Here is a 15,734-nt window from a genome sequence, read left to right as displayed (position 1 = left end):
TCCACTTGCCTTGGCCTCCCAAAATATTGGGATTACAGGTGTGAGCCACCATGCCCAGCTTATTTTTTCAAAAAACGTTTTGTTTCAATAATCTTTTGTATTTTTTTAAATTTAAATTTCATTTATTTCTGCTGTGACTTTTATTGTTTCTTTTTTCTACTAATTTTGGGTTTGGTTTGTTCTTGCTTTTGTAGTTCTTTATGATGCATCATTAGGTTGTTTATTTAAAACTTTTCTACTTTTCTGATGTAGATGCTTATTGGTATAAACTTTCCTGTTAGTACTGCTTTTGCTGTATCTCATAGATTTTGGTCTGTTGAATTGCCATTTTGATTTGTTTCAAGAAAATTTTAAATTTCCTTTTAAATTTATTCATTGACCCACTGGTCATTCGGGAGCATTTTAATTTCCATGTGTTCATATAGTTTCTAAAGTTCCTCTTGTTACTGATTTCTAGTTTTATTCCATTGTGGTTGGAGACAATGCTTGATATTACTTCAATTTTTCTTTGAATGTTTTAAAGAGTTGTTTTGTGGCCTTACATATGGTCTATCCTTGAAAATAATCCATGTTCTGAAGACAAAAATGTGTATTCTGTAGATGCTGAATGAAATTTTCTGTAAATTTCTATTAGGTTCATTAGGTCTATAGTGCAGATTATGTCTGATGTTTGTTGATTTTTCTGTCTGGCTGAAAATGGGGTGTTGATGTTTCTAGCTATTATGGTACTGGGGTCTATTTCTCTCTTTAGCTGTAATAATATTTGCTTTACATATATGGGTGCCCCAGCATTGGGTGCATATATATGATACATATTTACAATTATATCTTCTTGCTGAATTGACCCTTTCATTATATAATGACGTTTCTTTTTATAATATTTGACTTGAAATCTATTTTGTCTGATATAACTACTCCTGATTTTAGATTTCTATTTGCGGAATATCTGTTTCCATCTCTTTAGTTTCAGTCTATGTGTGTCTTTATACGTGAAGTATGTTTCTTGTAGGCAACAGATCGGTGAGTCTTGTTTTTTATCTTTTCAGCCACTCTGTATGTTTTGATTGATGAGTTTAGTCCATTTATATTCAATGTATTATTCATAAGGACTTACTACTGCCATTTTGTTACTTGTTTTCTCATTGTTTTGTGGTCTTCTCTTCCTTCCTATCTTATTTCTTGTCTTTTTTGTGAAGGTGATTTTCTCTGGTGGTATCTTTAATTTCCTGCTTTTTATTTTTTGTGTATGTTGTAGGTTTTTAAAATTTGAAATGAAGTTTTCAAATAACATCTTATAATCCATTATCTTAAACTGATGACAACTTAACATTGACTGCAAAAACAAGCAAACAGAAACTAGTAATAGTGCTATACTTTAACTTTGTACCCACACTTTTAAATTTGTTATTTCTATCTTCTTATACTGTCTACGTCCTGAAAAGTTGTAGCTATTTTTGATTGGTTCATCTTTTAGTCTATTTAAGATATAAGTAGTTTACACACCACAATTATGGTGTTATAATATTTTGTTTTGTCTGTGTATTATTACCAGTGAGTTTTGTCCCAAAGAAATAAGATGATTTCTTATAGCTCATTAATGTCCTTTTCTATCAGATTGAAGAACTCTCTTTAGCATTTCTTGTAGGACAGGTCTGGTATTGATGAAATCCCCCAGCTTTTGTTTGTCTAGGAAAAGAATGTCTCCTTCATGTTTGAAGGATATTTTCACAGGATATACTATTCTAGGAGGCAAGTTTTTTGCCTTCTGCACATCAAATATGTCATGCTCTCCTGGCCTATAAGGTTTCCACTGAGAAGTCTGCTGGCAAATGTATTGGAGCTCCTTTGTATTTTATTTGTCACTTTTCTCTTGCTGCTTTTAGGATGATTTCTTTATCCCATCCTTGGGAGTTAGAATATTAAGTGCCTTGAAGTAGTCTTCTTTGAGTTAAATCTGCGTGGTGTTCTATAACCTTTTGTACTTGAATATTTATATCTTTCTCCAGATTTGGAAAGTTCTCTGTTGTTCCTTTGAATAAACTTTCTACCTTGATATGTCTCTCTACCTTCTCTTTAAGATCAGTCACTCTTAGGTTTGCTCTTTCGAGGCTTCTTCTCAATATATTGTAGGTGTGCTTCATTCCTTTTTATTCCTTTTTTTGTCTCCTCTGACTGTGTATCTTCAAATAGCCTGTCTTCAAGCTCACCAATCCTTTCTTCTGCTTGATCAATTCTGCTATTGAGAGATTCTGATATATCCTTCAGAATGTCAATTTTTCAGGTCCAGAATTTCTGCTTGACTTTAAAAAAATGATTTCAATCTTTGTTAAATTATGTGATAGGATTCTGAATTCCTTCTCTGTGTTTTCTTGATTTTCATTGAGCTTCCTAGAAATGGCTATTTGGAATTCACTGTCTGAAAGTTTACACACTTTTGTCACTCCAGAATTGGTCACTGGTGCTTTATTTAGTTCATTTGGTAAGGTCACATTTGCCTGTATGGTCCTGATGCTTGTGTTTGTTGATGTCTGGGCATTAAAGAGTTAGGTACTTAATCTAGTCTTCACAGTACGTGCTTGTTTGTACCCATCCTTCTTGGAAAGGTTTTCCCAGTCTTCAAAAAGAATTGACTATTCTGATCTAAGTCTTTGGTCACTGCAGCCATATGTACATTGCGGGCATGTGGGCCCAGGAACATTGTGACTCTTGCAGACTTGTAGAGTAGTGCCCTGATGGTCTTGGGTAAGATCTAAAAGAATGTCTTGGATTACCAGGTGGATACTCTTGCTCTCTTCCCTTACTTTCCCCCCAACAAATGGAGTCTCTCTCTCTCTCTCTGTGCTGAGCTTCCTGGAGCTGGGGGAGGGGTGGACATAAGCACTCCTGTGCCACCACCACTATGACTGTGCTGGGTCATACCTGGAGCCAGCACAGCACTGAGTCTTGGCCAATGCCAGTGGTGACCATTGTCTGGGTACCGCTGATGTTCACTCAAGGCTCAAGGGCTCATGATTTGGCAAGTGGCTAATCCAGCCAAGCTTGTATCCTTCCCTTCAGATTGGAGAGCTCCAAGCCAGACCAGAGGGACTCAAGAAATCCAATCCAGGAGCCAGGGCCTGGAGTTAGGAACCTTAGCAATCTATTTGGTGCTCTATCCTACTGCAGCTGAGCCAGCGCCCAAGGTGTAAGACAAAGTCTTTCCCATTCATTCCTCAAGCAGGAGTCTCTCCCCGTGACTACCACCACTCTAGGCCTGTGGCGAGTACTGCCTGACTACCACTGATGTTCACTCAAGGCCCAAGGGCTCGTCAATCAGTTTGTAGTGAATACTGCCAGGCCTGGGTCTCTCCATTTAGGGTAAGGGGCTCCCCTCTGACCCAAGGTGGGTCCAGAAATGCCATCCAGGAACCAAGGTCTAGAATTGGGAACCACAAGGCCCTGCTTGGTGTTCTACCCCACTGTGGCCTAACTGGTTCCCAAGCTGGAAGGCAAAGTCTCCTTTACTCTTCCCTTTCCTTTCCTTAAGCAAAAGTCTCTCCCTATGGCCACCACAACTAGGAATGTGCTGGGTCATACCTGAAGCCAGCATAGCTCTGGGTCTCACCCAAGGCCCACAGCAAGTACTGCTTGGCTACTGTTGATGTTTATTCAAGGCTCAAGGGTGCTTTAGGCAGTAGGCGATGAATACTGCCAGGACCGAGTCCTTCCCTTCAAAGCAGTAGATTCCCTTCTGGCCCAGGGCGTGTCTAGAAATGCCCAGAAGCTAGGGCCTGAAATGGAGTTCTCACGATTCTGCCTGATGCCCTGTTTACTGTGGGTGAGCTGTTTTCCAATTGAGTTGCTTTCCAAGTTTACGTTCCCCTTTTCTCTACTCAAGCAGAAAGGAAGAGTCTCTCCTGGAGCTATGCTGCCTGAGATTGGGGGAGGGGTGACACAAGCACTCCCCTGGTCACCCTAGCTGGTGTCTCACTAGGTCATATGCACTCCACGTCCACTGGCTCCAAACCCAGCACAGAACAGGACTTGCCCAGGACCCTGTGTCTGTGGCCTAAACTGCCTTTCAAATTTATTTAGAGCCCCAGATCACTTTAGCCTGTGATGTTGAGACTAGTCAGAGCTCAGATTCTGACCACTGGAATGGATGATTCCTCTCTGGCAAGAGCTGGTCTAAATGCTCCCCTCTGTGGTTCTGGCTGAATTCTGCCCTGTGATGCTTTCTACTGTGACAAGTAGCACTGAGTTCCAATGCAAAGTGCCACAGTCACTGTCTGCTTTTTTTCCTAAGCACACAGATTCTCTCTCTGCACCAGCAGCCACTGCTGGGAGATGGGGGAAGAGACCAGGTTGGCAATTCAAGACTATTTTTCCTACCCTCTTCAGTGTCTCTTTCCTTGCTATGATGTTAAAACCAAGTACTGTAATTGCTCACATGATTTTTGGTTCTTATTAAGGTGCTTTCTAGTGTAGACAGTTGTTTAATTTGGTGTTTCTGTGGGGGGCGGGGTGAGAGCTGGAGGCTTCTATTTGGCCATCTTGCTCCACCTCCTCTCTCCATTGGTTTTTATAGCTTTTCTTTGTTGAGAACATCTATCTTTATATTCATTTCAAGAGTGTTTATGACCACCTCATGAAGCATAGCTGCTTTAAAGTCTTCATCTGATAATTTCAACATCTTGGTTATCTTAGTGTTGGCATCAATTGTCTTTTCCCTTGAAAACTGGGGAATTAGTCACATTCCTCTTTTTGTATATTAAGTAATTCCTGGGTTTTCATATATCAAGTAATTCTGTATTGTGTCTTGGACATTTTGAATATTATGTTATGAGCCTCTGGGTCCTGTTAAAATTCTCTGGAGCAATTTTTAAAAGCAGGCAACCATCTTGATTAGATTGAACCAGTTCTCTCTCATTTTCTGTGGGAAGCCATTCCAATATTGGTTCAGTTTTCAAAGCTTCTGTTATGCTGTTTTGGGTCTGTATCTCAGGAATCAACAGCCTGGGACTTGGTCATGGTTTATACCTTAGTTTAGTAGTCAAAGACTTTGCCATCTGTTTTGTATCTGGATCTGTGCATGCACAATTCAGAGGTGAGCCTGGAATTTGTGTCACTTCATACACAGAACTAGGAGATAACTCTTTTCCAGCTGTCACCTCTCTGGGATTTCTCCATACTCTTGAGCCGCCAAGGGTCCTTTTTTTCTTTTTTTTTTTTTAAATTTTTGTGAGACGGAGTCTCGCTCTGTCGCCCAGGCTGGAGTGCAGTGGTGCGATCTCAGCTCACTGCAAACTCCACCCCCCGGGTTTACGCCATTCTCCTGCCTCAGCCTCCCGAGTAGCTGGGACTACAGGCGCCCGCCACTTCGCCCCGCTAGTTTTTTGTATTTTTTAGTAGAGACGGGGTTTCACCGTGTTAGCCAGGATGGTCTTGATCTCCTGACCTTGTGATCCGCCTGTCTCGGCCTCCCAAAGTGCTGGGATTACAGGCTTGAGCCACTGCACCCGGCCCCAAGGGTCCTTTTTTTTTGGTGTTCTAACTAGAATGATGGAGCTTATTAATGACACCTGTGCTGTAATTGCAGTTCTGTGAGACTGCAGTTGACCAATCTCTCCGAGACAGCGACAAGAAAGAGAAAAATGTAATTCCAATTATCCTCTCTGCCCATTTTTCCTGATTTCTCTGGCTGGAAGGATAAATTTTCTCTTGGGGTTTTAGGTGCCCACGCTGTAACTGCCAAAATGCTGCTGCACCTTGACTAGGGGCCCCACCCTCAGGGCAGGGCCAGGGAAGCAAAAATAGACAACAGAAATACTGAAACAAAAACAACAACAACAACAACAACAACAAATAAAAATTTTTTTTTAAAAAAAAGCACTATTGATGTAAAATGTTAGACAACCAGATTGCTTTTGGTAACTTGTTCAGTTTGCCTGAACTTGTTCAGTTTGCTTTGTGATCAGGAACAAACTACTCAGCCTCCTCCGGCATTTCAGATGCCTTTGTTATAGGGACTGGGGAATGACATAAGAATAGATGGAATTAGAGGGGCCTGTGAAGAAAGACTTTAAAAAATTAGAATATTATCTGTAGAGTAACGTATTTTCTTTCAAAAGCAGAAAAATGATGGAAAAATACATGACAATGAAAATAGGACTTCCTAAGAAAAGCTACAAAAAGATCAAAACTTATCTTGACAAATAATGCTGATGTTTTAAGAAAACTTTGTGGAACCCTAACATTGCTTCAGGAATTTGAACTCATAGCTGGCTGTGGCACAGTGAGACTGCTAGTACATCAAACTTCAATTTACCTTGAGTTGGGAAATGGGAGTTGTAGAGCAGGTAAGGGTTCCAATCTGGAGATTTGGAAAAAGTTAATATGCAATAAAATATTATCTAAAAGAAAATAAGATTTTCTTTGATCCCTGTTAACCCAGTCAGCATTTGGCTCTCTCTTACACCAGAAGGCAAGAGCAATAATGGAACAAGAATGGTCAAAGATATTTCCCAACTCTAGAAATTAGCAGTTTAAACTAAAAGCTGCTTCAAAATATAAGGCAGGTAACTCATATTAAGCTAAAGAGGAAGAAAAAAATTATTAGGAACGAAATTACAGGTCCAGGATAAAATAAAATTTAAAAAACCATCTGAATATTCAGTATTTATTTTCCTAACATTTACTAAACACACCAGCAATGTTCCACACAAGAGCAGGAAAATCAAGTCACTGAAAATAAAGAACCATCGTTTTCTACAATATTGGTTCGCTAATTAAGTTTTTTCTACCCACAATTTCTAGGTCAAGAACCCAATATGGAAGGGAGAAGTGAAAAGTTGAAGAAAAATCCACACATTGCATGAAATACAATGTGAAAGCTCCTTTGTGTATCTTGGTAATTTATATTTTCAAAATGAAGTTCTTACTTTTAAAGAGAATTATCTATATTCTACTGATCCTGTTTACCAAGTCATTCACCTGAACACCAGAATTAGAATTAAACATTGTACCATACAATTTCATTATCTTATCAGAATGGAACCAATTCACAGGGAAACTAGAGACTATGGCTGTGGTGGTAACCTGCAGATATACACATTCCCATGCACTGACATAAGCCGAAAACACATACTACTTTCTAGATGGAATTTTTTTCTTTAGGCCTCAATGAAATACATTTCCCCTATATAATTCCCACAGCAGTTTCTCTAGTTCTAAATTCTACCAATTCCCAGAAAACCTAAGTTTTGTTGAAATCTGATTTGACCAATTTATCAAATATGTCATTTTAATTACCTAGCTGGAAGTCAGAGACATGAAATGTACTAGAGAAGCCCTTTTCCAATGGAAGTATTATATACCACATTTTTTGTTAATGGAAATAAATGTATCCATTCCCATGTTTCTTGTTGGTGTCATCTTTTTGCCACTCAAAATCAGCCCATTATTTCCTTACAAAGATGGTGAAAGGCTGTATCATCATCTTGTGTCATAAGTACGATGAGCCTGATTATAAGTACCCAGAGTTCTTAAAAATATGGAACCATCAGCCCCAGACTACATCTACTGAATCAAAATAACACGGATATTTTTTCATAATTTTTTTCTTCAAAAGCAAATTTCTAAATTGATTTTGATGATTAAGTCAATTTGGGAATTACACAATCAACTAACAATGAAAAGATATGGTCTATATTCTACAGAGGAAAGACTATGTGAGACAGAGGGAGAAAACAGCCATTGACAACTCAAGGAGAGAGGCCTCAGGGGGGAAAAAATCAACCTGGCCAAAACCTTGAACATCTAGCTTCTTGAATGGTGAGAAAACAAATTTATGTTCTTTAATCCACATGGTCTGTGGTATTTGTTACAACAATCCTAGCAAACTAATTCAGTGAGCTCCCTGGGATGCCTGAAAATATGCAGAGTTCTCTCAGACTTACTGAATTATAATTTCGGGGGTCGGGGGGGCGGCGCTGAGGCAGGTCCAGAAATCTGCCTTTTAAGCACACACCACAGGTAATTGCTATACATGACAAATTTGAGAACCAATTCTTTAAGATATAACAAATTTGAGAACCAGTTCTTTAAGATCTATTATAATATGAAGATAAATAATCTGTGTAGCAATATATGCAAAATCAAGTAAGGCTTTCTTTTAAATGGAGAGGCAGTGACAATAAGGAATCATAAATATAAGAGTTGGGACATAAAGCCTGAGCATTGATATAAGTATTTATTGAAATGTATTATTTATATAAATCACTGTTAATTGATGTAAAAATTACAAAAGAAGCACATATGTATTATTCTCAAGAGTTTTACAATTGAGTTGGTCAAAATATAGGTAGATGAGACTAAAGGGCTCTAATTTCTTATCATTTCAAAATGTTGAGTGAATTCTTGCATTCTAGAAGAAATTAGGGTGCTTAATATGAAAAACTTTTAAAAAGTAGATTCCTAAAGTTGGTGACACATTGTAGTTGAACGCAATAAATGGAAAAGTAACTGACAAGGGAAACAGAAATCAAAGGCCAGGGGCTGACCAATGTGGAGAGTCTCACAGGAGACCAGCAATGCATTTAGCTAGAAGAAACAACAGAAACAGGGTCACAGACATTTCAGAAACTGAAACCAGCAGACAAAGACCATACAACAGCCCTCATAGTTTAAAGAACAGACATATTAGAAAATATCTGTAGAGAATAAAAAACTATAAAAGTGATCTAGCAGGTTTAAAAAAGAGAACCAAACAGAACTTTTAGGACTGAAAAATAAAACCACCACCACCACAACAAAATAGATGGCTGTAAGTAGATAAGAAACACATGAAGAGGTAAGTAAACTGGAATATGGGTTAAAAGAAATTATACAGAATAAAGCATGACAAGAAAGAACAATTGGAAAATACAGAAGAGAGGGTGTTAAAAAGTGAAGACAGAAAACTGAAGGTCTATCATGTTTAATGAGAATCTCCACAGAACAAAAAGAGAATGAGGAAGAGGTTATATGTGAAGGAGTAGTATCTGAGAACTTCTTCAGAACTAATAATCAAAGACACAAATCCAGATTTAAAGATCTCAACAAATCTTAAGCAGGATTAGTAAAAATAAATCCATACTCAGAAACATATTAATTAAATTTCATAAAACCAAAGCAGATAAAAAAAGAGATTTTCTTTTTTTTTTAAGACGGAGTTTCGCTCTTGTTGCCCAGGCTGAAGTGCAATGGCACGATCTCGGCTCACTGTAACTCTGCCCCCTGGGTTCAAGCGATTCTCCTGCCTTAGCATTCCAAATAGCTGGGATTACAGGCGCCCACCAAAATGCCCAGTTAATTTTGTATTTTTAGTAGATACGGGGTTTCTCATGTTGGTCAGGCTGGTCACGAACTCCCGACCTCAAGTGATCCGCCCACCTCGGCCTCCCAAAGTGTTGGGATTACAGGCTTGAGCCACTGCTCCTGGCCAAAAATTAAATTTCTTTAAAGGTGTAAGTATTAGCCTGACAGCTGACTCAAGAGCAACAGAGGAAGTCATGAGAAAATGAAAAAATATCTCCAATGCCAATGTGCTGAACGACAATAGAGGCCAAATTAGGTATCTATATTCAGCAAAAATATCTTTGTAGAATGAGGAAAAAATACAGATATATTCAGAAAACAAATCATGAGCAAGTATGCCATCAGCAGACTCTCACAAAATGAAATTTTAAAGCAAGTATTTCAGATAAAAATTTATCCCAGATGGTGTTTTAGTCCAATCAAGCTACAGTAACAAAACATGATAAACTGGCTTATAGGTGACAAAAATTTATTTCTAGGGATTGGGAAGTCTAAGATCAAGGCACTGGTTCATGCAGAGTCTCATGAGGGTCCACATGCTGGCTCAAAGATGGCACCTTCTTGCTGTGTCCTCATATGGTAGGGGTGAGAGATCTCAGGCCTCTTTTATAAGGGCTCTGCCCCCATGACCTAATCACCCCTCAAAGGCCCCATCTCCAAATTACATCACCTTGAAGATTAGAATTTCAACATACAAATTTGGGGAAGACATAAACGTTCAGCCCATAGCAGTAAGCCTTAGAAACAAAAAATACTGAAGAGCAAAGAAAGTTTTATATATGTGTGTATGTATAAACACAAACACTGACTATGTAAGTCTTAGAATTAAAGAACATTAAAGTACATGACAACAGAATTAAAACACACAATATAGATAAAATATGACAATAGTACATAACTTGGAAATTAAAGAGTTGTTCTAGTTATTATATCTGCACAATAAATAACTCTAAAACTTAGTTGCATAAACAATCCATGTTCATAGATTCGGTGGGTTTAGGGGTTTGGTATGGCACAGCACAGCACAGTAGGAATGGCTTGTTTCTGCTGTGTGAAGTCTAGGATCTAGAATCATTTGAAAGTCTGCCTACTCACATGTCTGACCACCTGATGCTGCCTGCAGGCTGGTAGCATGAGATTTTCTCCATGTGTGATAGTTTGAGCTTCCTCACAACATGGTGTCTAGGTTCCAAAGATTAGCTTTCCAAGAGAGAGCAAGTAAAAGAATGAGAGATAGTCAAGAGGAAGCCAGCTATATATCCTTTTATGACTTGACCTCAGAGGTCTTAATGGGGACTAGAGTATAGTAAGCTTCTAGAAGAGTATGTGGGATTGAAAATATTGCTGTAGCTATTTTTGAAAAAATATAATCTGCCAAAGGTAAAGGTAATGATTAACTTTAGTTTTATTTAATCTGAATATATATGATGGAATATAGAGTAATTATTAAAAGACAAACTAGTAAAGAGAAAAAAATATGTGTTGCTCAAGGAGAACAAACATCATCATTTATTTTAAGAAAGAATTTAACAAGGAATTGGTAAACAGGTTTTGAGAAAACTGAAAATGTCTACTAGGGACACAATTATTAAAGGCAAAAAGATGGGATTAATAGAACCTAGAAGTCTTTAAGAGATACCCTCCAGAATGCCGGAGAAAAGTTGGAGTATAGAAACCAACCATAGTTGCTAAAACAAGAACCATTGCTGAGGTGATGCTGACAATACTGGGAGGCTAAAGGGAAGGGGAGAGTCTCTTCTCCGTATCTTCAGCATTCTAGTCTCTTAGTACTCTTTCTTTGTGGGACCTAAAAACAAGCCAGATGGCAAAGGAGAAGCACAGTTTGCAAAAATTTCTAGGTACAAAGTCCCAGAATACAGATAAGTGAGTCTGCAGTTGAGAGATAATCAATTAATAACTGGAAAAAACAGAATAACATAGTAAGTCAATACTAATTTTAAAAGGCAAGAAAACAGAAGAAGAATCACAAAATAGATTAGACCAAAAAACCCAAAAACAAAAACCCTAAACTCTCCCAGAACAAACTAAAATGGCAGAAACAAATCTAAATATATTGGTAATTATATGTAAATGGCATATGTGGTCCAGTTTAAGACAAAGATTGTTCTATTAGATTAAAAAATAATAATAATAAAAGCCAGGTGTGGTGGTGCACGTCTGCAGTCTCAGCTACTTAGGGAGCTGATGCAGGAGGGCCACTTGAGCCACCGCACGTTGACCTGGGCAACATGAGAGGGACTCTGGATCTAAAAATAAACAAAACAAAAAACTTCACTAAAATCCTAAATCTATTTTGTTTACTAGATACACATTTAAAACATAAGGATACAGAGATATTAAAATTAAATAGATGAAAAAAGTTATTCTGTGAAAATACTGACTAAAGGAAAGCTAGTATAGCTACAGAGAAAACAGGCTTTAAGGCAAAACATATTACAGATACACTGCATAGTGATAAGTATAATTCATCAGAAAAATATAACATGTTAAACTTCATGCAGTTAATAATTATCCTCAAAATATATAAACCAGAAACATATACAAGGGGAAAGAGACAAATCAAGATCATAGTGGGCGATTTTTAAACATATTTCTTTCAGTAATTGACATAATAGGTATATTAAAAATCAGTAAAGATACAGTAGATTTAAACAACATAATTAACAACCCTAAAAGACACAGTAGATGGCTTGTTTTTAGGCGCCACAAATAACGAGTACTAGGAGACTAGAATGCTGAAGATACGGAGAAGAGACTTCTCCCCTTCCCACCGTCCCTAACTACTACAGAATATACTGTTTTCAAATGCATAAAAATGATTAAAAATTTAACATATTCTCGGCCATAAAGCAAGTCTCAAGTAATTTCAAATAATTAAAATCAGAAAGATTTTTTATGACAAAAATTCAATTAAACTGCAAATCAAAAAACATAATTAGAAAAGCCCATGTTTGGAAAAAAAAAGAAACTCTCCTAAAAAAGGGTTGAAGAGAAAATTCTAATGAAAATTAGGAAAATATTTTAACTAAATATGAGCATTATGTATCAAAATTTGTGGACTATGACAATAGTTGAGTATGATGTAACTATATTACAATAGTATAGAGATAACTTTTAAATGTATATGTTGAAAAGGAAGACATGTTAAAAATGAAAGAAGTAACCCATCTCAACAAGTTAGAAACAGAATAGTAAAAAAATCCCTAATAAAATAGAAATAATATTGATAAAGGCAGAAATTAATGGAATAGGAAACAAACATACTATAGAAAGGATCAACAAAACCAAAATTTGGATCTTAGAAAACATTAAACTATTTTTGTTTGGAGCTAAGGTTATGTAGAAAATTTTTAAAAATGGGCCGGGTGTGGTGGCTCACGCCTGTAATCCCAGTACTTTGGGAGGCTGAGGTGGGCGGATCATGAGGTCAGGAGTTCAAAACCAGCCTGGCCAACATAGTGAAACCCCATCTCTACTAAAACTACAAAAATTAGCTGAGTGTTGTGGTGGGCGCCTGTAGTGCCAGCTACTTGGGAGGCTGAGGCAGGAGAATTGCTTGAACCCAGGAGGTGGAGGTTGCAGTGAGCCGAGATCATGCCACTGCACCAGTCTGGGCGACACAGTGAGACTCTGTCTCAAAAAAAAAAAAAAAAAAAAAAAAAAGAAAATTAAAAAAAATGTGCAAATAATTTAGAGAATCACTAGAGAGTTTATTGTTTCCAGGTACAAAAATAATACAAATAAACCAACTGTATTTTACACATAATCAACAGGAAATAATGTGGGCTAAGTAATCTGGATTAACATTCTCAATTGAAAACATTCAGAAAAGCTGGATAAAATATACTTTTCAAACATGTGGGAAGGCAGCAGAGAGCTGATAAGTTGGTGAGTAATTACCATGCCAATAATATCTGGAAAAAGACAGAAATTCAGAAAAATGAACCCTTCATTTGGGACTTATGTTAGGAGCATTTATAGATTGCAAAAGGCCACTGGGAAGTTGAGTAGATAGAGCTAAGGGGATAAAGATTCAAAAATAGAGTCCAGGGTCAGTGAAGAGGTGAGGGCCTGGTAACTCCAAATCACACTTCAAAACCCTGAATGGTTGAACCCTAGAAATAAGGATGAACAGAAGAGCACTACCAAAGTCTGTAGCTCAGCTTTCAGTCACCTAGGTGACCTGGAAAATCTCAGTCTCTGAAATTGGATCAAAATAATCCTAAATTACTAATGCCCAAGTACCTGTCAGAAGCAAATGAAAAAACTCTGTGGAGGATAAAAATATCATTCTGAGCATCAAGTTATTTCTAGTTTTTTCAAATACAATATTGGTAAATAATTAAAGATAACCAGGCACACAAGGAGACAAGATAGTAAGAATGAAGACTAAAAGAAACAAAATAAAAACAGACCCACAGGCGGGTTTTGATTCTGGAATTATTAGACACAGACTAGAAAATAATTATGCTTTTCATTTTGAAGCAGTAAGAGACTGAAAATTTCAGCAAGACAATTAGAAACTGCAGGAGTGACAAATTTACATGCTTTCAATTAGAAATTTGAGAACTGAAAATACAAGCAGCTAAGAATAACCAAGACACTCTAAACCAAGACACTCTAAAAGAACAATAAGTTGGGAGGATTTGTTTGGCCAGATATCAAGAATATATCAGCTACAATGATGAGGATGGTATACTAGCACAGGGATAGAAAAAAGGGAAAAAAAAAAAGTTTGAGATGTAAGGACTAAGTTCTGATATTATTTTATCTTGCCCAAATTCCTGTCTAAGAGGTCTGGGGAGTCATGCTCTACAAACTATAAATTTTCATCAGATGAGTTTTATTTAACCCTGTATATCGTGACTAAACTTTCCAATCTGACTCCGGCATAACAAGAAAGAAAATCAAAATATTTTACCCCAAAACATGTTTCTCTGCCATATCTTGAAATGGTCCTGCAAAGTCATCCCTTGTGGGAAAAATTTACCATCTATAAAGAATCCCCTTTCCCCACGACCTTTTTTTTTTTTTTTTTTTTTTGGCCCTTCCTTCCTTTCCAAATCCAGGAGATAATCAACTAAGAGCCAGGCATCCTTTTAGATCCAATAAGAAACATTTTACAACTTGTTCTCTTTGAAGTCTGCTGAGAGCTCCCTCTGCACAATAAAACTTGTTCTCCACAGTCTCTTATTTAACCTGAATATTTCCTTTCTATTGATCTCAGGTCTTCAGATAAACTCAACCAATGGTGAACCAGAAAATGTTTTAAATTTACCTATACTCTGGAAGCCCCCGCTTTGAGTTGTCCTACCTTTCTGAACCAAACCAATGTATTTCTTAAATGTATTTGACTGATGTCTCATGCCTTCCTAAAATATATAAAACCAAGATGTACTCTGATCACCTGGGGCACATGTTCTCAGGACCTCCTGAGGGCTGGGTCACAGGCCATGGTCACTCATCTTTGGCTCAGAATAATCTCTGAAAATATTTACAGAGTTTGACTCTTTTCATCAACAGATGTATTCACATACAGATATAATACATGACTTTGGTGGCACTATAGAAAGGAGGAATAAAACCCAGACTTTAAATAAATGGTGGTGAGGCATCTCCTAGCATACACCAAATTAATTCCTCTTGAAAAAAATTTAAATCTGAAAGGCAAAACTAAAGCTTTTAGAAGACAATATAGAAGACATGACTCCAGGGTAGGGAATAGTTTTTTAAAACAATTCACACTCTAATTTTAAAACACTCATACTTCCTAGTACTTAACCATTAATAAATTGTTTTTATCACAGAACATCATAAGACAAGGAAAGGCAAGCCACAAAATGGGAGAAGATATTTACAACAATACAGCCAACAAAGATCCTTAATCAATGAGAAAAAATATTAGCAACACAACAAAAACATTTGTGACAGTCCTAACAAGATACTTTACAAAAACAGAAAGTCAAATTGGCCAATAAACTTATGGAAAAATACTCAATTTCACAGGTAATTAGCGAAATACAGAGTGAAACTTCAATGAGATACAACTGCATATCCACCAGATTGGCAAAATTAAAAACAAAAACTGTTAATACCAGCACTGACCAAGATATGGAGAAATATGGTTTGGATATTCGTCCCCTTCAAATACCATGTTGAAATGTGATCCCCAATGTTGGAGGTGAGGACTGCTGTGAGGTGTTTGGGTTATGGAGATGGATCCGTGGATCCCTCATAAATGGCTTGGTGTCCTCGTTGAGATAACGAGTTCTTGTTCCATGAGTTAATGTGAGATCTGATTCTTAAAAATAATCTGGGACTTCCCTTATTTCTCTCTTGCTCCTCTTGCCATGTGATATGCCAGTTCCTCCTTTGCC

At 37.3% G+C, this 15,734-nt stretch overlaps 1 protein-coding gene across 3 annotated transcripts in view; it reads left to right on the top strand.

Moving 5' to 3' along the window:
* Positions 1-7,402, top strand: part of STAP1 (signal transducing adaptor family member 1) — a 49,897-nt gene extending 42,495 nt beyond the window's left edge. For 2 of the 3 annotated variants that reach the window (XM_078001860.1, XM_078001861.1), the window contains exon 8: positions 6,796-7,398. In XM_078001860.1, the coding sequence (XP_077857986.1) occupies positions 6,796-6,857 (62 nt within the window). In that variant the 3' untranslated portion in view covers positions 6,858-7,398. 3 annotated transcript variants of the gene reach the window in all.
* Positions 7,403-15,734: the final 8,332 nt, after the last annotated feature.

Source organism: Macaca mulatta, chromosome 5 (genome assembly GCF_049350105.2).
Source record: "Macaca mulatta isolate MMU2019108-1 chromosome 5, T2T-MMU8v2.0, whole genome shotgun sequence".
In the NCBI taxonomy this organism is placed as follows: domain Eukaryota; kingdom Metazoa; phylum Chordata; class Mammalia; order Primates; family Cercopithecidae; genus Macaca; species Macaca mulatta.
The sequence above is the reverse complement of the archived record's forward strand: the minus strand, read 5'-3'. Positions and strand labels throughout refer to the sequence as shown.